The following is a 23343-nucleotide window of genomic DNA, read 5'->3' as shown; positions in this document are numbered from 1 at the left end:
ATTACTTTCAAATGGCTTACAATTTGATTAAAACCAGTATTTTCAAGGGTTAGCTGAAAATATTAACAATTCTTATAGTAATAGATTATAAATGAAATTCTGTGAGTTCAGCTCTGAAACTTTTTATCCTTAGGATTTATGATTGGCTACTTGGGCTATTGTAAACGTGTAGAACCAAAAGCCGATTGTGAGAGACCGGCAGGAAGAGAGCCTTCGTGCACAGAGGAGACAGAACCTTTCGAAACAGAAGAGCAGCTCCCCGAAACACGTCGCATATTTTGGGCAGACCTCAAATCAATGTTGTCCAAGAGACTGGATGCCATAGACTTCACCAGTGCCATCAAGTAAGCTTGAGCTGCTTTACAAGTTCAACCTCAGTGCCTAAACAAATATTGATTATTAGGTGCAGTGGAACAAAACAAAGGTGATAGTCTGGAGGAAAAGCTTTATACAATAGGCGAGACTTCCCATGTTCAGTTAGAGCGTAAAGAGTCAGTAAAGAACTCAAACTATGTTGTTAGGAAAAAATGTTAGAATTTCTGTGGGGACTCTCCTTTTTTTTAAGAAAATTCACAGGCTCTTGATCTTTTTGTCGTCTGGTTCTTTGTAGCCTGTTGCTTGCTGTCAGACTTTCTTCTGCTCCGATTTTCCGTCTCAACCCCTTATAAGTCATGCTGAGCCCTGCTACTATCCATAAGGGCATCGGTAGCCTTTTTCATCCTCTAGTTCAGGACTAACTTGACTGCCCAGCTTGATATGTCTCTAGTATTTCTTGATTTCTCCTGGTTCTCACTCAATCTATACCCTAAGAAGTGTCCTTAAGGTTCCTGTCCTTAGATTTTTAAGGTCTTCTTTGGACACATACCCAACTCCGTATAAAGAACAAATCAACTTTTACCTTTTGTTAGCCCCCTATAATTTCAATGGTACAGTAATTCTTTTGGTCTTAAATTAGAAATCTTGGCATTTTTTACTTCATCTGGTGAATACTTCTGTGGATACTGTATATTAGGCATTATGGATAAAGTGAGGATAAGGTCTATCAAAAAAAAGATCATATAACTAATATGATGTGGATACTTACAAACAGTCATGGGAAAGAAAGCGGAACGAAGAGGAGTTTTGCTTCCGGGGTATTCAGAATGCTTCAAAAGAGTGAAAGTTGAAGCTGTAAATCTTGCGTTCACCAGTAGCAATACTATCTTTCATTTGGCTTACAGCAGATCTTCTGGAAGCTACTCATTTCCCCTAAAATTACCCTAAGCAGATACATCAGATAAAGAGGTTTTAACAAGTTTGAAGTCACAAATTCCCTAAAATATGGGCACACAGTTTTTTTCTTCTAAGCTTGTCTCTATCTGGTTAATCCCGGATTTTGGGTCACAGTTAACTTATTTTTTTGACTTACGCTTTTAAAACGATTTGCTTGATACTTGAGTTCAATGCATATTTTAGGTTAAACTTTAGTTCATTTAACAGTGACGTTTTTTCCTCCAGGATGCTGAATGGAAATTCTTACATCCCTCGTGAGGCTGGATCTCAAAAAGATGAAAGCCTTGCCTTTTACATTGAAAATCAGTTCCGTGAACTTAAACTCAGCAAAGCCTGGCATGATGAACATTTTGTTAAGATTCAGGTCAAAGGCAGGTATGTTGAAAGATGGTAACCTTATTTTATAAGAAGTAGCTATTCTCAGGTGTGCTAATTATAGCAGAGACCTTCAAAATAAATAATGCAAGTCAAACGCTAAATGTATTAAATCCATTTAATTTGTTTCTCAGGAATGCCTTAGCTTCATTTTAACTTAATCTTTTTTTAGCAGTGCTCACAACTCGGTGACCATAGTGAGTGAGAGCGGCAGCAGCAGTACGGCCTACCAGGTGGAGAATCCCGAGGGTTATGTGGCGTATAGTAAGGCTACGACAGTTACTGTGAGTAAGGCAAAACCGTGCGTGAGACATTTTTCCCTGTTGAATAGCTCAAAAACTCATTGTCTTTACTGTCCTTAGTATAAATTTACTTACAAAATGTAACTGACCTTGGGATATTTTTTGTTCTCAACCCTCCTAAGCCACAGTTAAAATAAAATCCCAAGTCCTCATCTTGGTTAGCAAGGCCCTCAGTAATTCTCCTGCTCCCCTCTTTGCTCACTCTGCTGTGGCCACTCTAACCTCCCTGCTGTTCCTCAAACCCTCAAACTCAAGCATGCTCCCACCTCACGGCCTTTATAGAAATCGCCTTTCCCTTTGCCTGGCCCACTCTTCCCTTAAATACTAGCATGGCTTCTTCCCTCACTCTGTGCATGTCTCTTCCCAGCATCACCTCCCTAGGGAAGTCTTCCTTGATTATCTGATCAAAAATGTCCTTCCTCTAATCACTTCTCTTTATCCTGCTTTATTTTTCTTCCTAGTACTTATAGCACCTGACTTTATTTACTTGTTTCCACACTAGAATGTGAACTACACGAAGGGCTAGGGGTTGGTTTCATGTTCTGCTATGTCCCAGAGTCTTGGACAGTGCCTGACACATGGTAGTATTTACTAAATGAATTCATGTATCAGGTACCCACTTATGTGGGGACAGATATAAATAACCGTCTCAGCTGGAGTCTAATCTTAGTTTGGTTCTTTAATGCTTGATCTTTTAAAATTTAGGCAAATATGGCCAAACTACTATAGAAATTAAAAAACAGCTACATAGATCTGTCTAGGTTTTTAAAGTTAAAAACCACATATTTATATGCTGGGGTCTATCTAAAAACTGCCTTCTGAGCCAAATGAAGTTTTAGGGTTGTTCTCTGCCTTCCTGCTTTACCTGTGCTGTATCACTTTCCCACAAGCCAGTGGTTTGGAGGCGGGTCGACTGTTCTGTTAAAGAACATGGAGAGTTTTGGTTCACCTGTGAGCTTTCTATATTTAGATATTTGGTTGTTAATGTCAGTTTATAGCTGTATGTCTGAACTCTGATAGAGTTTAGGAGCATTATGATAACAGCTTATAAAAACATCTAAAAGTTGATATATGCAAGTCATTTTATTATAAAACAATTTTCGGACAGATTTATCATCAGAACTTTTAGTTAATTCTTATGTCCTCATTTGTCTGGAGTTCAAGTGTGGGAACATTATATAATTGGTACTGCCTTGGCTAGCCTACCATATTTATATTGATAGATGTCTCTTTGCTTAAGGATATCTTATTATCCTTTCTCTTCCCCCCAAATATCTGAAGCAATGTAAATTAACTGATGTAAATAATCAGTGTTAATTAAAGGCATCATAAGATAATAAATGGCATGAATATAGGAGACCAGAAATCTTGACTTCACTCCTGTTAACCCTGACCAGTTTTGACTTTAGAACTCTCATATATTCTTTCCTGGCCTCGGCCTTCTTTTTTTTCTCTCTTGGTTTTCTGTCTTGGGTTTGACCTGTGAAATATTTGGTGGCAGACTCTGTCGCTATTCTAATACCATAATGCTCATTGAATTTAATGTCTTTATTCTAGGGTAAACTGGTCCATGCTAATTTTGGCACTAAAAAAGACTTTGAGGATTTAAATATGCCTGTGAATGGATCTTTAGTGATTGTTAGAGCAGGGAAAATTACTTTTGCTGAAAAGGTGAGTATGAGTTATTAAATACATTGGTGTCATAGCATTCAGCTAAATGGTATTGTTAATTTTCTTCCATTCTGAAAACCATCTGTCTTACACTCTCATACCTGATAATATAATTTATTAAAGTACTCTACAAATCAAATAAGTTCCAGTTATCTAAAGTTATAGGATACTTCCAAAACTGGCATACCCACTTGGAGTATTTTGCAGTCGTTGTCTTTCAATAAAAATGCAATAATCAGAAATGCTTAAGTGAAAGAAGTTTAAGTTGTGTCTATGTAACTGAGTTATATATAGAATATATTATATACATAAAATTCAGTTATAACTATGTTTTCTAAAAAGGAAAATTAAAAGTCACCTACACAGGGCTTAGAATGGAAAGACAGTGGTTGTTTTGGATGGGTTTTTATTATTTCTCTTATCTTTTGAACTCTCCTTAAGAGTTAGTTAAACTTTGTTGTGCAGCCACATTGAATTGTTTCTTTTTTACTTTTTAAATTGAGTTTAATCCACATACCATAAAATTCACCCTTTAAAGTGTATAGTTCAGTTTTTAGTATATTCACAGGTTGTACAACAATCACCATGATCTAATTCCAGAATATTTTCATCGTTCCCTAAAAAAACCCCATACCCAGCAGCAGTCACTCCCCATTCCCCGCTCCTAGTCCCTGGCAATCACTAATCTACTCTCTGTTTCTATGGATTTGCCTCTTCTGGACATTTTATATGAAGGGACTCATACAATATTTTGCATCTTTTGACTGGCTTCTTTTCACTTAGCATAATGTTTTCAAGGTTCATCCATGTTGTAGCATTAATCAGTACTTCATTTCTTTTTTTGGCTGAATAGAATTCTACTGTGCGGATATACCACATTTTGCTTGGCTACTTGTCAATTGATGGACATTCGGGCTGTGTCCACTTTCTGGCTTTATTAATAATGTTACAGTAAACATTCATTTATGTGTTTTTATGTGAATAGATACTTCTAATTCTCTTGTGTATCTACCTAGGAGTGGGATTGCTGGGTCATATGGTAACTCTGTTTAGCTTTTTGAGTATATAATATTTTTGAAATGACAACATTTTAGAAATGGAGGAGAGGTTAGGTTAGTGGTTGCCAGGAGTTGAGGGTGGAAAGGAAGTGGGTGTGGATATCAAATGGCAATGGGAAGGATCTTTGTGGTATTAAAACTAATTGTTCAATATTTTGATTGTTTAGAACTTAATACACACAAACACAGAAATGAGTACAAGTAAAACTGGGGAAATCTGAATAATATTAGTGGATTGTATTGTATCAATGTTAATATTCAGGCTGTAACATTATAGTTTTGCAAAGTTTGACTAATGGGAGAAACTGGGCAAAGTTTACAATGGATCTCTATTACTTCTTAAAACTGCAAATGAATCTACAATTATCTCATTAAAAATTTCAGTTAAATTTTTTTAAAAAGAGTTAAATTTTAAGGCAAGTATTTTTTTCTAAACATATAAGCTATTTGAAACATTGGGAGTACTGGTGTAGTCTGCTGTAACCCTTCGTCTTTCAGTATAAGTTCAGCATGTATTCTTCTAATTTTGGTTGATTAGATCTTCATTTTCTGAGCTTTACCTGTTTTTCTTTAGGCTGCAAATGCTGAAAGTTTAAATGCAATCGGTGTCTTGATATACATGGACCAGACTAAATTTCCCATTGTTAATGCAGATCTTCCAGTTTTTGGACATGTGAGTTTTTATTTCTTGAGTAAATGAGTTACTGGGTTCTCCAAATTGTTGCTGGATTCCATCTACATTAATAGAAAGAGAACTGTGCCATCCTTAAATACTCTTTTTCCCTTGGAGAGTTTTAGCAGTAAGTGAGAAGATGAATTACATGACTTTGAGACCTAATTATTACTTATTGCTAAAAGTACTTTATCAGTCATATCTTGAATTGAGAATTTGACATATGCCATATAAAAGTAAGAGTCACATATTATAGAACCACTCAGACTTTCAAACTTTAAGGTGCTAAACCAAACTCGGGTTATAGCCCCATACTGAATTTGAATCTTATAGGGATTTCTTGAATAAATGCCTGAGCTAATTATTCTTTTGTTTTACTAGGCTCATCTGGGAACAGGTGACCCTTACACACCTGGATTCCCTTCTTTCAATCACACTCAGTTTCCACCATCTCAGTCATCAGGATTGCCTAACATACCTGTCCAAACAATTTCCAGAGCTGGTGCAGAAAAGCTATTTCAGTAAGTTCTCATTTGAAAACTGTAATGCAGGGTCAGGTTTTATGATTAGAGAGAAATAATAATAATTTGTTGATTTGATAAAATCTTAAAACAATTGGCTATAATTTTCCACATTTTGGACATTTTGAGGATGGTTAGCTGTTAACTTGGTGTAGATAAAAATGAAATTTTTCCTCCATAAAATGATCTTAATAATAGACATTGGATTTATAAACTCAAGGAGTCCTTGTTCAATCCACCCAGTGAATTTCTTGTGTAATATTCCCAGCATAGCTTCTGCTTAAGTACTTCCTGTGGTAAAACATTTTGTTACCTATGGCAACCCGTTCAGTTATTGGAGATCTATAAGAATTTGTATTGAGCTGAGATTGTATTCCCTGGAACACTCATTAGTTCTGGATTTTCCTTTGAAGCAACAGAATGATTCAAGTTTCCTTGTCTATAGATTGAATATCCTCAGTTCTCATGACAGTTTCCAGATGCTTTATAGTCACGATTAGTCCTTCTGGATATCTCCCTAGTGTATTAGTACCCTCTTTAGAAATAGAACTCAGTCTGATTAGAGTACATGTCATTAATTTTTATCTTGATCTGGACGTATTCCCCACCTGGTGTTGGCATGGGATGTCAGTCTAGTTTCAAAACTCATGTGAGCATTTATTTGCTATGTGACATAGAACAAGTCACTCTTAACCCCATTGATCATGTTTCTTTGACTTAATTGGATAGCTATAAAGTATATTCTACTTAGCAAGGTTATTGGTATCAAATGAAGAGCCATCTACATGTAAGGACTTTCAAATATCCTATATGGCTATTAATAATGCTGTTTAAGAGGTTTTTGTAATGGATGATTCTTTTTGACTAAAATCAAACTTAGAATCAGTTAATTCTTCCTACCATCTACAAGTCTTTCCTAACCTATGAAGCCAGCCCCTTATCTTCTTGTGTAGTGGGGAGTAATGATGTTTTGACATATTTATGTAAGTAAGCCGTTTTAGAGTAGTCAGTGTTTGAATAACACAGGAGGAATCAGATAGGGGAAGATATCTAACCTAACTACCAGCAGCATGAGAGTATTCTTTCTTAACTGAAATAAGAATGTATACTACCCTTGTTAGTGGAGAGTTAGGAAACAGGAGGATATATTAATGGACTTTTATGTATAAGAACTTCCTTCCGAGTCCATCTTGGAATCTATTTCAAATGTAAATTGTAGCTATGTCTCTGGCAGAAAGGCACACATCAGATGGGATAGGTAATACATTTTTTAGAAAACATTGGTTAAATTAGGAAGTAACTCATGATTTTCAAATGACCGCCTACAGATCAGAGTAAAACACAAATGTTTGGCCACTAGTGAATAATTTTGTATGTTCTATTTATATGTCCTCTTAACCTAGAACTTTACTGGACAGTAGGAAGGACTGACTTTGTAAACTGGGGGGAGGTTAACAATAACTCAGAACTCTGATCTCTGTTTTCTACTTCTAGAAATATGGAAGGAGACTGTCCTTCTATTTGGGGATTAGACTCTTCATGTAAGCTGGTATCCTCACAGAACAACAATGTGAAGCTCACTGTGAACAATGTGCTGAAAGAGATAAGAATTTTTAACATCTTTGGAGTTATTAAGGGCTTTGAAGAACCAGGTAAAGATCCTTGGGGGTTTTTCGTTTGTTTTGTTTTCCTTACTCTTAAGGATGGGGCCAGAGGGAGGGAGTGCAGGAAGGCTGACTTGGCTTGGTTTCTTGAAATGCTAAATCTTATCTGTCCTAAAGCGAACTGTTCAGGTGTCAGTTTTAGTGGGAGGTAATAAGGCCGTAGGAAATTAACTTGTCAAAAACTGACCATTATGACTAGAAAATCTCTTGTAAGTTATTAAATAGACCAGAGGTAAGCAAATTTCTTCTTAAGGGGGCAAATAATAAACATGTTGCAGGCCATACGGTCTCCATTGCAACTCTTCAACTCTGCCATTGTAGCATAAAAATAGCCATGGACAATATGGGCATGCAGGCTGTAGTCTGCCAATGTATCTGAATGCCATCAAATAATAATATTTGGTAAGGAAAGCCCTTGGACTTCAGTGCTTATTAGACAACTAGCACAAATAAGTAGTCAGTGAGTAACCTTATTGGTAATGTAGAAAAAAGAGTAGCAGTATGAATAAGGGAAAAGAGATCAGTATTGTCATGTGAATTTTTTAATCCCTAGAGTCCTAAGTCAGATCTGAAGGAAGGCTCTCTTACCCTTAATACGTATACTACATTTTTACCCTTCTACTAATGTGCTTACTCTAGACTTCAGTATTAGAAAACAATTTAAAAGCTGATTGTATAATTTATCTTTTTTTTTTTTTTTTAATTAAGATCGCTATGTTATAGTAGGGGCCCAGAGGGATGCCTGGGGTCCTGGAGCTGCAAAGTCCAGTGTAGGAACAAGTCTCCTATTGAAACTTGCCCAGATACTTTCCGATATGGTCTTAAAAGGTAGAGTACAAATTTTGAGAACGTGAACATCTATGTACTGTATTTCTAAATGTTATAATATGCTTTGCTCACTTTTGCCTATACTCTTATGGTTCACTTGTGTTAGACCCTGAATTCTTAAGTACAAAGCAGGTTGCCTTTTGTTGTATCTGCCTTTGACTTTGAAACAGCTTTCTGTGCAGTGCCTTCATTGTACTGGGAATCATGAGTTTCTTTGAGATGCTGGAAAGCATTATATTGGGCCCTAAATTCTTAGTTTGACATATCCAGAATGATACAGCAAATCTAACATGGTCCCTAAGGAATCTATTTGAAAGCAAGCAGTGTCATACCTTTGCACTAATGTTCTATAGTTTTGTTATAAAATGATAATATATAACTTAAATATTTATAAATACAACATAGAATATGTATTTATTTATTTGATTTATAAATATATAATATTATATAGTATATAATTTGTTTGTGTAAGAAAGGCTTCCTTTCAAGCCTTTCTCCCATAGTACTTGCCACTCCTTTATACCCACCCACATGCAAACCCCCACCACATTCATGAATCTTTGCGTCATAGGGTAAGTTGCAGTGCTTAACTTTAATACAAAAGTACATTAATGCAGAAAAGTATATACCCAGGGGAGGGGGAGGGATGGAGGGTAGTGGCACATAAAACCCCCAAAGGAGCTGTCATTAATGTAATTTTTCTGAAAACTCACTCTTTTCCTAAACTTAAATTTGTGAGTTTTAATTTTATTTCAAACAGTTGTTTTTAAAGTAATCTAGTGTTTTAAGTGACTTACCTCTAGGCAAATTGTTTTCAAAGAAGATACTTTGGCTGTGATTTCAAATATCTCTTGGTCTGGAAGTTATAAGGGACTCAAAGAATGGAGGGTGAAAGAGTGAGGTCTAGGAAGCTGGTCCCTACTATGTACTTAAGATCATATCTTTGCTATGTTACTTTAAAATTTTATTTCTATTTCTTTTTTTGGTTTTTTTCACCTGGGGCCTCAAAAGGAAAAGAAATATTTCTGAATCTGCAGTCTTGAATTAGAAGTTTCTGATTTCATCTTAAGTCAGTTACCTACCTATAACCTTTACCAAGACAAAACTAACTTTTTGTTGTCTTTTAGGTCAGTTTAAACCCAGCAGGAGCATTGTCTTTGCCAGCTGGAGTGGTGGAGACTTTGGAGCTATTGGTGCCACTGAATGGCTAGAGGTATTATCTATATATCATCCATACCCAGAATGGGCACTCGAACTTGTATTGGCTTAAGCTGTCCTCCAGAAACCATGCTCTTTTAAATGTGATTATATCATTTTTACCTTTGTATATTTAGTTTCAGTAGAATCCAAACTTAAACAGAAATCCCTAATAATAGCTACTGTCTGTGATAATTAAGTTAATACATATTAGTACATTTGTATTTTTCCTTCTCTTCTAGGGATACCTTGCCTCCTTGCATTTAAAGGCTTTCACTTACATTAACCTGGATAAAGCTGTTCTTGGTAAGTATCCTTTCATTAGCCGTTTATAAATTTATAAACTACTTACAGAATAGTAGAAGAAAGCTTTCTAAAGCAGCACTTGTTATGTTTTACGATTTACATTGGATATAACCAGATCAAAAGATTAACTTAGTTTCCTTTTTTTTTTTTTTTTTTTTTTGCGGTACGCGGGCCTCTCACTGTTGTGGCTTCTCCCGTTTCGGAGCACAGGCTCCGGACGCGCAGGCTCAGCGGCCATGGCTCACGGGCCCAGCCGCTCCGCGGCATGTGGGATCTTCCTGGACTGGGGCATGAACCCGTGTCCCCTGCATCGACAGGTGGACTCAACCACTGTGCCACCTGGGAAGCCCTAGCTTCCTTTTAAATAGTGGATTAAGTTATAGAATGGGTACAGACTGCCTTGTCTAGAGCAGTGGTCTTAATGTGGTCCCAGATCAGCAGCATCAGGATCACCTGGGAACTGTTAGAAATGCAAAATTTCAGGCCCTACCCCAGACCTTTTGAATCAGAATCTGGAGCATAGTGTCCAGCAAACTGTGTTCTAACAAGTGCTTTAGGTGATTCAGTTGCACTAAAGTTTGAGAACCACTAGTTCTCTACTTTGGACCAGAAGGAACTAAACCATATCAATAGAATGGTATTATTTCTAGAGACTAATTCACAGCTTGCTAGATTGTGGCATCATGGATAGAAATACAAGGTAATCAAACTTCTGAAAGAGTTCGGTGTTACTTAACGTACAGATGTAGCTAGTGGATGAACTGGAGAGTGATGAAGTGTCTACTTTGGGAATAAAAAGGCGTTACAATTAAACTAAAATTTATTAGGTTAGTCATTATTGCCATTTTACCTTTGCAGCAGAATGTACTGAACATAGCAAGCTTACTGTAGCTAATAGATGCCCACCCTAACATGGGTGAACCAAAAAGATACCAGAAAAACAAGTCATTAACATTAAATATGCAAACTCAAGGAGTAAGAGCTTCAGTTGAGTGAAATTAGGGTTATCAGTCACGAAAGAGCTTGACCCAACCATTTTTTTTATCTACTTCATTAAGAGGATAGCTGTTGTATATGCCACTGATCTAGGTTATTGTCTTCCTGTTTGCCAAGTAGTTTTATAGAAGTAGCACTGTGCAAATTGCTTGACTAAAGAAAGAGCAATGTTAAAATAATCTCTTTGCAGGTACCAGCAAATTCAAAGTTTCTTCCAGCCCACTGTTGTATTCGCTTATTGAGAAGACGATGCAAGATGTGAGTGTATACCTACTTATGAAAGTGTAATATAAATTAGACAAAAAATTAAGTTGAAAAACATTGATATTTAAACTGTAGGTGCCCACAGAGTTTATCTGTAGAGTCAGAATGTTAAGGAAGGTTTGAATGAACTTGAACCATACCTGAGACTTAAATAAGAAGGCCAGATGAGATAGTCATTGAATAAAAACAGACATGTGAATGAGTGAGGAACAAAGTTTCCCTGATGGGATTAGAGACAATATATTGGAGTGACTGAAGTTGGAGAGAAATAAGGGTCAGGGAACTTGACCTTGATCCCATGGGAAACTAGGGATTGCTATAGGGTCTCCAAGAGGGCAGTAATGTGCTTGTAGGTTAGGCTGGCAGTAGTATAAAATGTGCTGGAAGGAAGAAACCAGAAAGAAGAGAGGCAGATCATAAAGACTAGAGATGGCTTTTAAAACTGTGGGGAAGTCACCTGTAAAATGTTAAGAAGGAAAACTTTTTTTTTCTCACCATAACTAGAGGAACTAACAGCACGAGCCTAGTAGAAGTAACTTCAGAAATTTGGGATTGTTTTAACTGTCTTAAATTTTTTTCAAGAAGATGTAATAAAAAATTTAATATTTTTAATAAATGTTTATAGAGAAAAATGTTAGTGACTAGCCTGAATGAATAAGTCCAGAAAGGTTCACTGTAATGATAAAATAATGCCTTATTTTACAGGTGAAACATCCAGTTACTGGGCTTTCTCTATATCGGGACAGCAACTGGATCAACAAAGTGTAAGTTGAGATAAGTGAATGAATAGCTAATAGAAAAGCAGAGTCACTCAGTAAGTAGCACCTACTGTGTTAGGTAGAGGTTTAAACATAACCTTGCAGTGAGTTAAAATTTACTTGGGGGTAGGGTAGGGTAGGGTTGCACGTAGCACAGTCTTTTTCTTTAGATAACTTTCTAAAAACACATTCCTGCTTTTCTTGCAGCGAGAAACTTTCTTTTGATAATGCTGCTTTCCCTTTCCTTGCATATTCTGGAATCCCAGCAGTCTCTTTCTGTTTTTGTGAGGTAAGTCTGAAGAACGCTACGGCATTATATCTTAGATCTTCTTTCGTCAGTTTTGAGGCCAAGCTTCCTAGAGTGCTTAGTATGTTTTCAGAAGTTAGATACGTGCAGTTATTGTAATGTCCCTTATTATCCGTCTTAAGACAGAATTTTAATCTCAGCTTAGTTAGCATTTGAGTTTATTTGCTAAACGTCTTCAGTTATGCATGATGAGCTTTTTTGTTTTTGTTTTTGTTTTGCGGTACTCGGGCCTCTCACTGTTGTGGCCTCTCCCATTGCGGAGGCTCCGGAAGCGCAGGCTCAGGGGCCATGGCTTACGGGCCTAGCCTCTCCACGGCACGTGGGATCTTCCCGGACCGGGGCACGAACCCGTGTCCCCTGCATCGGCAGGTGGGCTCTCAACCACTGCGCCACCAGGGAAGCCCCATGATGAGTTTTAATAATAAGGCCGTCTATTGAACAGTGCAGTATAGAATATTTCCTTCAAACAAAGTTCTACAGGATAATACTGTTCTTGATGCCTGTTGAAATATGGTTGTAGATGTTCATCCTGAAATGTTAGTCTCTTAAGCAGGGATTATAGATAAAAGCAGAAAAACCAAACAGAGGTAAGATTTTTAAGAGACAGAACTTTGAACTGACCAAGTTGGAAAACAAGGTTGACTTGGTACAAGAGCCAGTTAGAAGGCACTAAAAACCAGGCAGAGTAAAAAGCATGATGAAGGCTTCTGTGCTGAAGGCTAGAGTTGGAAAACCAGCTCCGTAGCAGGCTCTTCGGAGGTGTGAAGAGATCCCAGAGTTAGTCTAAGGGGTCAGGGTGGAAGCTGTTGACTTCGGCATCAAATTGATGATGCAGTAGAGGCCAGGTCCTTAATAGACTTCTTACCACTGGGTGTTTTAGCCTGGAACTAGGACGGAAAGGTGTGAAGTCAGGGAGTGATGAAAGATCTGGATTTGGAGATTAACATAGCTGGAATTCCCCTGACTTTCTGCTAGAGCAACAGTATGAATGGTATTGAAATATCTGGTCATTATGTCTATTTAGTACTTTAGGAAGAACTGAGTGTCAGGTCCTAGGGTTGAGGAAACTTATGGATGATTTCTGTTGACCTTCAGAAGTCATGTATTTTTAAAAAACTTCTTAATGATTCCTAGCAGTGCTGGTTCAGAGGTATAGGTAATACAGCTATATACAGTCTGAAAGTAAAGAATTGAGGTCAAACCAAAGGTTTGGCAATGAGATTGTCACCGGGGACAGTGGTAGGGAATAGAGTTGAAGAAATAGCTACTAGGGGCTTCCCTGGTGGCGCAGTGGTTGACAGTCCGCCTGCCGGTGCAGGGGACACGGGTTCGTGCCCCAGTCCGGGAAGATCCCACATGCCGCGGAGCGGCTGGGCCCGTGACCCATGGCCGCTGAGCCTGCACGTCCGGAGCCTGTGCTCCGCAACGGGAGAGGCCACAACAGTGAGAGGCCCGCGTACCGCAAAAAAAAAAAAAAAAAGAGCTACTAAAGTTGTCCAGTGAAAGTGGAGAGGAGTTCTTGTGAGCATCAAATGGTCGTGTTAGAAAGGTAACGTGTATGAATGGATGAATGCTGCATGAAGAAGGAGGTAAATTTTTGTCTAAAAGTAACACTTTATATTGAAAGTACATTTCACGTGTGCTCTCCTCTTTCCTCATTAATATGGGCCAAACTTCCCAGAGAGAAGGGAATAAGGATATAACCTCAAGGAATTTGGCTAGGAATCTGTTTAGGGTCTGTGATGTGATAGAACCAGGGATTCTATGGAACCTAGAAGAAACTAATCATTCCAGGAGTAGGCTAGGTTCAGAGGAACTAGCAAAAGCCGTATCTTCTTAAAGTAGTGGATATGAGACAAAGTTGGAGTAGGAATGTATTAGAAGCAAAGGAAGAATTACGGTTACTATTACTTTGATGGGGAAACTAGAACGTGAGGTTCCTAGTCTTACAACCCACCTGAGTACATTAACCTACCTTTGTTTTCCAGGACACAGATTACCCTTATTTGGGTACTCCCATGGATACCTATGAGGTACTGAATCAGAATGTTCCTCAGTTGAACAAAATGGCACGTGCAGCAGCAGAAGTAGCCGGTCTGCTTGTGATTAAACTTACCCATGATGTTGAATTGAACCTGAACTATGAGATGTATAATGACAAAATACTTTGGTTTGTGAGAGAAATGAACCAGTTCAGAGCAGACATAAAGGTGAGCACTAACTAAAATCAGGTTCTTACTGCAGAAGTATCAAGCAGTTTGAAGAATAATGTTTAGCTGTTCCTGGGCAGCATGATTGGTAGCCAAAGTATGTTTTAAAGTGAACTGAAGTATAATTTTGCTTAGAATCCATAACTCATTTGAAAGGGAAGTTGGGAGGATGAAGGCTATAGATATAGGATAGACCACAGCAAGTCTTTCAGAATCTAAAATGGTGTTAAGCTTTCTCTCATTCATGTATTCCAAGCAACCCATAAAGAAGTTGGGCCTAGAGAATATAAAGATCTCAACTATGACTCTGAACCTATGAGTTTGGGCCACATGTGCCTTGCAGAGATGACATGGATGGAGAGAGAACATAGCCAGTGGTTAAAGTGTTATTTAGTGTTGATCCTTTGTGTCTAATATTCAAACATTTGATAAAACCAAATTAATTAATAAGTGGCTTTTATGGTACTAGAAGTCAATTTAACAGATCCCTTAAATGAAGTAAATCATTGATAACCAAATCCTAATTATTAGGATTGGCTTACTTGAAACTAATTGTAACTGATCAGAAACTGGGACTTACCAGATGGAAATAACTAGATTTTGAAGTTCACTGAACCAAAATGTTTGAAGTTTGCCACCAAAGGGAAATTGAACTGGAAAGAATATACTACACAGGATTATATACTTTTACTAAGTACATTATGTTACATTTCTTGATGAGGATGGTTTTCTTATGAGACTAAGAATGGATAACTGTACTATCTGCTGAGCTGAAATATGAGTGTGTTATGAGTTTATAAAGCTTGGAACCTCCTGTACAAGATGGTTAAGTCTAGCGTTTGCTGGCTTGAGCTTGTCTGTGAGTCTCACCCTCTTTTATCAGAATCATTTCAGTTAGTACACCTAAATTTAGAAAGGTATATAGAATAACATCCTTAGAAATATAACGTCTAATAAATAGTGAGTTTAATGTCTTTCTGCTTCAGGAGATGGGTCTGAATCTACAGTGGTTGTATTCTGCTCGTGGAGACTTCTTCCGTGCTACGTCTAGACTAACAACAGATTATAAGAATGCTGAGAGGACAAACAGATTTGTCATGAGGGAGATCAATGACCGTATCATGAAAGTACGTAAACCCTTAGAAAAGGAGGAATTCAAGTATGTGCATTTTTAACTGGTAAATCTTGTGTTTCTAAAAAGTAGAATAATAATTCCAGGAGCCTAAAATCCTTTGCTGCTTTAGAATTCAGCACAAATTTTAACTTTTACTTATTAGCAACGTATAAAGCCAACATATCTAAACTGGAAATACAAAAGACATTTGACGTCGTATTAACTTTTTTAGGCTTTAAAAACATTTTAAAGAAGGGATCATTAATGGTTTTTAGCTGTCATTTTCTCTGTATTTCTGTTTAATTTAGCCCTTAGCTGCTTTTAGCCTAGTCTGCTTGGAAGAAGCAGAAGACTGCATTACAGTGGAAACTTGTAAACCTTCCCTATATAGGCTCCGACCAAAAAAAATAAAATAAAAAATAAAAAATACCCAATGCAGTTAGAGTTTACAAAGGAATTGACGACTTGCTTTACAATTTTAACATTAGAAGATTAGTAGCCTGTTCTCAACATTCTTAAATTCAGGGAAATTTTAACATTTGAAGTGAGAGAATGACAGTTGTTTTACTCTATCAGGTCCTTTCCTCACAACAAAAGTCACAGCACTGTGTAAGCTCCCTTGTATGTTTTGTTTTCGTAGGTGGAATATCACTTCCTGTCACCCTACGTATCTCCAAGGGAGTCTCCTTTCCGACATATCTTCTGGGGCTCTGGCTCTCACACTCTGTCAGCTTTACTAGAGCACTTAAAGCTGCGGCGGAAAAATAACGGTGCTTTTAATGAAACACTGTTGAAAAACCAGTTGGCTCTAGCAACTTGGACTATTCAGGGAGCTGCAAATGCCCTCTCTGGTGACATCTGGGACATTGACAATGAATTTTAAATGTGATACCTATAACTTATATAAGAACATCAGGGTAGTGTGGTTCCTAGACTTGTGTTGGTTGTGCTAAATTTTCAGTAGGGCTACAAAACCTAATATTGTTAAAATTCTACCCAATCTTGGTACTAATAGATGTCTTTAGGCAGCAGCTTTTAATACAGGGTAGGTGCCTGCACTTCAAGTTAAAGTGACTAACCACTTAAAAAAATGTTCACGATAGAATATTTTCTCTGATTATCTCTAGGGTTTTAAGTGCTTTGTAATGGTAACTGCCTCTTTCCTGTTACAGTTATGAAAAAGTCAGAACCATTTATGTGAACTATTGCTCTAAATCCTAAGTGCGTGAACTGGTATCTTTTGAATTGGAGGAGGGAGGTGATATCTGCTGAAGGTGGAAAGTGGTAGCTTAGTGTGATCCTCCACCTTCACTGGATGCTATATAGGAGATCCCAGGCTGTAAGGCTTTACTCTCCACATGAGATCTCTGCCTTCTTTAAGGATTTAGCTCGTTTCCGCATCTGAAAGTGAAACAGTTCACTTTCAGAAGAGATGGGACTTGTTTTCTTGCCAGTGAGGTCTGAAATAGAGGTCCTTCAGCTGCGTAAAAGGAGGCTCAACTGTTTATCACAGGAGTAAGGCCTTAATGTGTTAACCTCAAGATTATGTATGAAAAGAGGAGACCAGAAGCCAAAGACCTAGTATATTTTCTCTTCCTCTGTCCCTTGTCCCATAAACCTTTGTTAGTTTTTTGTTTTCGTTTTTTCCGAGGTATTTTGAAAGAGAACCAAGTTTTAGGTGTTTAATTTCAAACTCAGTTCGTCAGACTTTAAAGAACACACTGCCAAATTTTGGCCAAAGTGTTAATTTTTTGGAAAAGCTTCCTGTCATTTTGGCACTGAGATATTTATTGTTTATTTATCAGTGACAGAGTTCACTATAAATGGTGTTTTTTTTATAGAAGATAATTATCGGAAGCAGTGCCTTCCATAATTATGACAGTTATACTGTCGTTTTTTTTTTAAATAATAGCAGCATCTGCTAGTAAAACCCAACAGATACTGGAAGTTTTGCATTTGTGGTCGACACTTACGGGTTGTTAGAAAACAACCGCAAGCCAAATAAAATTATAAAGCTAAGTCTTGGAGCAGAATTAAATTTAATTAGCGGTTGCTAATCAAGTTAAATTTCTATTTAGCTAATCAGATAAAAACAGCAGTTCCCCTAAATGCAGTGAATTGTGACCAAGTTATAAATTAATGTCACTTAAAAGCTGTGATCGTACTCATACATGCAAAATTTTACAGCTCAATTTATCCAAGGTGTAACTTTAATTCGAATTTTGCAAAATTTCCAGTACCTTTGTCACAAACCTAACTCACATTATCGGGAGCAGTGTCTTCCATAATGTATAAAGAACAAGGTAGTTTTTGCCTACCACAGTGTCTATATCGGAGACAGTGATCTCCATATGTTACACTAAGGGTGTACGTAATTATCGGGAACAGTGTTTCCCATAATTTTCTTCATGCAATGACGTCTTCAAAGCTTGAAGATCGTTAGTATCTAACATGTATTCCCAGCTCCCTATAATTCTCTTTTAGTTTTAGTTGCAGAAACATGGAGGTCATTAAGCATTTGGTGGGTAACTTCAACCACTGTAAAATAAAATTACTTCCTTCAAGAGTCTTTGTTTTTAAACCTAACGTTGTGTTTTGTTATATTTGTGGTTTCCCCAGGTCTTCTGTTTAGCGGGATAGTGGCATACATTTATAATGTTTGCTGTTGTCAGATGAATTTAACTTTATCCCCTTATTTGCATGTTATCTCCTATAAACTTAGTTCATACAAGTTTGAATCCAGAATTGACCTTTTAGCTTAAAGCAGGGGAAACTTATATAGGAGTTTGGGGGGGAGGGAGGAGTGGAGGGTGTGGGGAGATGAAGCTTGCAGAAAGGTATTTGATCATGCCTCCCCAACCATTAGGATTTGGTGGTTATAAGTTAAACATAGATTTGAACAAATAAGTTTGAGGCTACGTCAGTTAGGACTTTCTTTTCTACTCAGCCATCATTATAAACCTGATAATCAGCTGTTTGTTCTAAGGCAGTTCAATACTGTCGCCTAAGAAAAACTCCATAGGGTCTCTTCAGATTCTTAAACTTAGTGTCATTTATGTAAGTTAAAATAGATGTAGATTAATACGGTCTCACTGATGTGACCATTCACAGTCTATTTTAGTCTTTACGGTGTTTTATCTTGAACTGATATTTAGTGGTAAGTGAAAAGGTCATAGCTGGGATTCCTGGTTTGAGTATCATTCTTTATCGTATTTTAATGAAAGTTCAGTGACTTCAAGGCATATTATGAACAATGGGCATATATTTTACAACAGTAAATCTCTTCAGAAAACTTTTCTGTAGTTAGGACTAAGTTATTTACAATCAAACAAGTCAGTAGTGGTAAGGGGCTTAATATTCCTGAATGAAATGTGTATCTGACTAGTGACAACCAACTGGTCTTCAGATTTTTTTTTGTTTTAGATGTCATGTGCATTTTGAAGGTAAAGCATAAAATGAGTGAGCTTTGTCATGATTCACTATTCTAGAACTTGCATGACCTTTATTGTGTTTCCTTTTGAATGTTCTTGAAATTTTAGTTGGCTAAACATGGTTTATTAGACTTGTCAACTTACTGCTCAGCTGTGTCTTCGTAAACAAGTGATATGCCCTTATAATTGTATACAATCTGTTATGTACAACAATGTGGAGATTCCTTATCTGATTTAATAAAATGCTTGAACACTGTTGTCATTTTTAATAGACTTTTTAGATCAGTTTTAGGTTCCCAGGAAAACTGAGCAGAAAGTACAGAGAGGTCCCATATACTCCCTGCCTGCACACTGCTCCCACCCCAGTTTCCCCCACTACTGACATCCTGAGAGCCCCACCCCCAAGAAGTACCTTTGTCACAATCAATGAATCTCACTTGACACATCATTATCGTCCATAGTTGACATTACGATTCACTCTTGGTGGTGTACATCCTATGGGTTTGGACAAATGTATAATGACATTTTTGCCATTATGGTACAACACAGAATAATTTTACTGCCCTGAAGATCCTCTGTGCTCTGCCTCTTCATCTTCCCTTCCCAGGAACCCCTGGCAACCCTTGATATTTTTACTGTCTCCATAGTTTTGCCTTTTTCAGAATGTCGTATAGTTAGAATCATACAATTCATTCAATCTAGCTTTTTCAGATTGGCTTTTTTCACTTAGTAATATGCATTTAAGATTCCTCTGTGTCTTTTCATGGCTTGATAGGTCATTTCTTTTTAGTGCTGGATAATATTCCATTGTCTGGATGTAATAGTTTATTTCTCCATTCACCTACCAAAGAACATCTTTGTTGCTTCCAAATTTTGGCAATTACGAGTAAAGCTACTATAAACGTGTACAGGTTTTTTGTGGACATAAGTTTTAGTTCATTTGGGTAAATACCAAGGAGTGCAATTGCTGGATTATATGGGAAGAGTATCTTTAGTTTTGTAAGAAACTTCCAAACTGTCTTCCAAGGTAACTATACCATTTCGCATTCCCACTAGCAGTGAATGAGAGTTCCTGTTGCTCCACGTCCTTGTCAGCATTTGGTGGAGTCGGTGTTTTGGATTTTGGCCATTCTAGTAGGTGTGTAGTGGTATCTCATTTTAATTTGCGTTTCCCTAATGACAAGATGTTTTACATTCTTATTTACCAAGTGTATATCTTTGGTGAAGTGTCTGTTCAGATCTTTTGCTCCTATTTTAAGCAGGTTGTTTGTTTTCTTATTGTTGAGTTTTAAGAATTTTTCTGTATATTTTAGATAACAGTCCTTTATTAGATATGTGTTTTACAAGTATTTTTCCCCAGTTTGTGGTTTGTCTTCTCATTCTCTTGAAAGTGTCTTTTGCAGAGCAGAATTTTTTAATTTTAAAGAAGTCCAGCTTATCACTTATTTCTTTCATGGATCACCAAACCCATCTAGGTTTTTCCCTGTGTCATCTTCTAGGAGTTTTAGTTTTCCATTTAACATTTAGGTCTGAGCTATTTTCAGGTAATTTTTCTAAAGGGTATATGGTTCATTTTTTTTGCATGTGGTTGTCCAATTGGTCATTGGTTTTCAGTAAGAATACTCTAGCAGGTCACATCATTTGCAAATATTTTCTCCCATTCTGTAGGTTGTCTTTTTGTTTTGGATTAATTTCCAAAATATACAAACAGCTCGTACAGCTCAGTATCAAAAAACAACCCAATAAAGAAATGGGCAGAAGATCTAAATAGATGTTTCTCCAAAGAAGACATTTAGATGGCCAAAAGGCACATGAAAAGATGCTCAACATCACTAATTATTAGAGAAATGCCAATCAAAATGACAATGAGGTACCACCTCACACCAGTCAGAATGGCCATCAAAAAAATCTATAAACAATAAATGCTAGAGAGGGTGTGGAGAAAAGGGAATCCTCCTACACTGTTGGTGGGAATGTAAATTGGTGCAGCTACTATGGAAAACAGTATGGAGGTTCATTAGAAAACTAAAAATAGAGCTACCACATGACCCAGCAATCCCACTCCTGGGCATATATCTGGAGGAAACCATAATTCGAAAAGATATGTGTACCCCAGTGTTCATAGCCAGCACTATCTACAATAGCTGAGACAGAAGCAACCTAAATGCCCATGGACAGATGAGTGGATAAAGAAGATGTGGTATACATATACAGTGGAATACTACTCAGTCATACAAAAGAATGAAATAACGCCATTTGCAGCAACATGGATGGACCTAGAGATTTTCATGGTAAGTGAAGTAAGCTAGACAGAGAAAGACAAATATCATATATCACTTATATGTGGAATCTAAAAAAACCCAAAAAACAAAAGATACAAATGAGCCTATATACAAAACATAAACAGACCCACAGACATGGAAAACAAACTTATGGTTAACAAAGGGGAAAGGGGGGAGGGAAAAGGATAAATTAGGAGTTTGGGATTAACATAAACACAATACTATGTATAAAATAGATAACCAACAAGGACCTACTGTATAGCACAGGGAACTATGCTCAATATTTTATAATAACTTACAAGGAAAAAGAATCTGAAAAAGAATATATATATAAAACTGAATCACTGCTGTACACCTGAAGCTAACAACATTGTAAATCAACTATACTTCAATTAAAAAAAAAGAAAACTCTAGCAGGACCTATTTTGTTTCCCCTCTCCCTCCAAAATAGGTGAGTTACCTATCTAATTTTAATTTTTAGCCACATTAAAAACCTAAAAAGAAACATGAAATTTTAGTATATTTGAAATCAATATATTCAAAATGCTATTATTTTAACAGGTACACATTAAAAATTATTCCCAAGACATTTTATATTCCTTTTTCCATACTAAGTCTTCATAATCCATTGTGCTTATCACATCACAATTCGGGTTATCCCTATTTCGAGTGCTCAATAGCTAATGGTTAGTGGACACTGCTGCTCTATAGTAAAAGGCATAATTGGTAAGGGTTTTATTTTACAGGCTTTCTACTAAGCAATTACCAAAAAAACCATTATACAACTGAATCTCGTAGCTACAAGTGCCAGCCAGAATTCTTCAGTACGCTTGCAGGAATTGCAGCCACTAGAACTGGGAGGCCCTTTAATTGCCTCACCTATGTCCAAGCTTTCCCCTGTCAGAATTAGTAGCCACGTGCACAGCCTGGAAAAAAATCAAGACAATAGATGACTGTATTCTAAGGAAAATGTGCCTTGTGAAAGGTGATGGGCCAGGAGGCAGCCCTAAACAAATATTTGAAGAGACATATGGTTGGTTATCTGCAACATATACCTTCGCTTGGAATTGAACACATCAGATACCGTTATCTTCCTTGTAGCTATCAATGGGCTTACCTTCTTAGGTGCTTGAGTTAAAGCCTTTGTAGTTTGCTACATCCGTCCTTTAAACTACCTAATGTTTAATCCATCCCAAATTGATTATTTTGACTAGTTGTTAATGCCTTTTTAGAAAAATGTTTACATACTAATGGTCAAAGTGCAGAAGGGTCTGTATTGAAAAGTTTTTCCTCTTGGCCCCCACAATTTCTCCCTCTAAATATCCACAATCACCAATTTCTTGCATATGCTTTCAAAGTAGTCTATGCATAAGTGAGAGTAGCCGTGAAACCTTCAGGAAAGGAGTTCTGGTTCCAGTATCACAATGTAAGCCCCTATAACCCATCCCTCCACTGCTTACGATGATAAACTCTGAGTAAAATAGAAAAAAAAGAAAGGAATAGAAACCCACCTGAGGACTTAAAAAGTAAACACAGGCAAACAGACTGTGGATGGGAGTAAAGCTTGGAGAAGTGACCTTAAAAAAAAAAAAGCGTGAAAGTTGGCAAGGACAAAAAGAGAGGACAAACAAAAAACTAATAAAATATGCCAAGGTCCAACTATATCAATAATTACATCAGTGACACGTTAACATTCTAATCAAAAAGTTCATTTAAATGCTGCCTACAAGAAACACTTTAAAAACACAGATAAGTTGAAAGTTAAAGGATGGAAAACAAAGAACATGTAAATTAGCATAAGACTAGAATGGCTATATAAACACCAGATAAAAATAGACTTTAAGACAAAGATTATCATAGATAAAAATAGGAACGTTTCATGATAAACAGGACAATTCATTGGGAAGATAGTACAATTATAAATATGTATGTAGGATGCCTGATAGCCTTAAATACATAATTAAAAGTTTATAGCATTGTGGGGAGAAACATAATTCTGCCATAGTAGATTTAACACCCACTTCTTAGAAGTCATTAGAACAATTAGACAAATCAGGACAAAAGATTTGAACCACTTTTTCAGCCACCTCAATCTAACTAATGTTTATAGGACA

The 23343-nt window shown here is 37.0% G+C and overlaps 1 protein-coding gene across 8 annotated transcripts in view; it reads left to right on the top strand.

The window, feature by feature from the left end:
* TFRC (transferrin receptor) overlaps positions 1 to 19205 on the top strand; it is a 117823-nt gene extending 98618 nt beyond the window's left edge. For 3 of the 8 annotated variants that reach the window (XM_022568305.3, XM_022568291.3, XM_022568282.3), the window contains 16 exons: positions 134 to 344; positions 1498 to 1647; positions 1823 to 1931; positions 3507 to 3620; positions 5253 to 5351; positions 5733 to 5872; positions 7367 to 7524; positions 8245 to 8364; positions 9492 to 9577; positions 9804 to 9867; positions 11054 to 11121; positions 11833 to 11891; positions 12093 to 12174; positions 14181 to 14402; positions 15389 to 15529; positions 16157 to 19205. In XM_022568305.3, the coding sequence (XP_022424013.1) occupies positions 134 to 344; positions 1498 to 1647; positions 1823 to 1931; positions 3507 to 3620; positions 5253 to 5351; positions 5733 to 5872; positions 7367 to 7524; positions 8245 to 8364; positions 9492 to 9577; positions 9804 to 9867; positions 11054 to 11121; positions 11833 to 11891; positions 12093 to 12174; positions 14181 to 14402; positions 15389 to 15529; positions 16157 to 16399 (2066 nt within the window). In that variant the 3' untranslated portion in view covers positions 16400 to 19205. Of the gene's footprint in view, positions 1 to 133; positions 345 to 1497; positions 1648 to 1819; positions 1932 to 3506; positions 3621 to 5252; positions 5352 to 5732; positions 5873 to 7366; positions 7525 to 8244; positions 8365 to 9491; positions 9578 to 9803; positions 9868 to 11053; positions 11122 to 11832; positions 11892 to 12092; positions 12175 to 14180; positions 14403 to 15388; positions 15530 to 16156 lie in introns of all 8 variants that reach the window. The other 5 variants (XM_022568298.3, XM_022568273.3, XM_022568263.3 and 2 more) reach the window with 3 other exon arrangements.
* Positions 19206 to 23343: the final 4138 nt, after the last annotated feature.

Source organism: Delphinapterus leucas, chromosome 4, assembly GCF_059928025.1.
Source record: "Delphinapterus leucas isolate spDelLeu-1000000601 "Yukka" chromosome 4, BTC_Dleu_Yukka2, whole genome shotgun sequence".
In the NCBI taxonomy this organism is placed as follows: domain Eukaryota; kingdom Metazoa; phylum Chordata; class Mammalia; order Artiodactyla; family Monodontidae; genus Delphinapterus; species Delphinapterus leucas.
The sequence above is the reverse complement of the archived record's forward strand: the minus strand, read 5'-3'. Positions and strand labels throughout refer to the sequence as shown.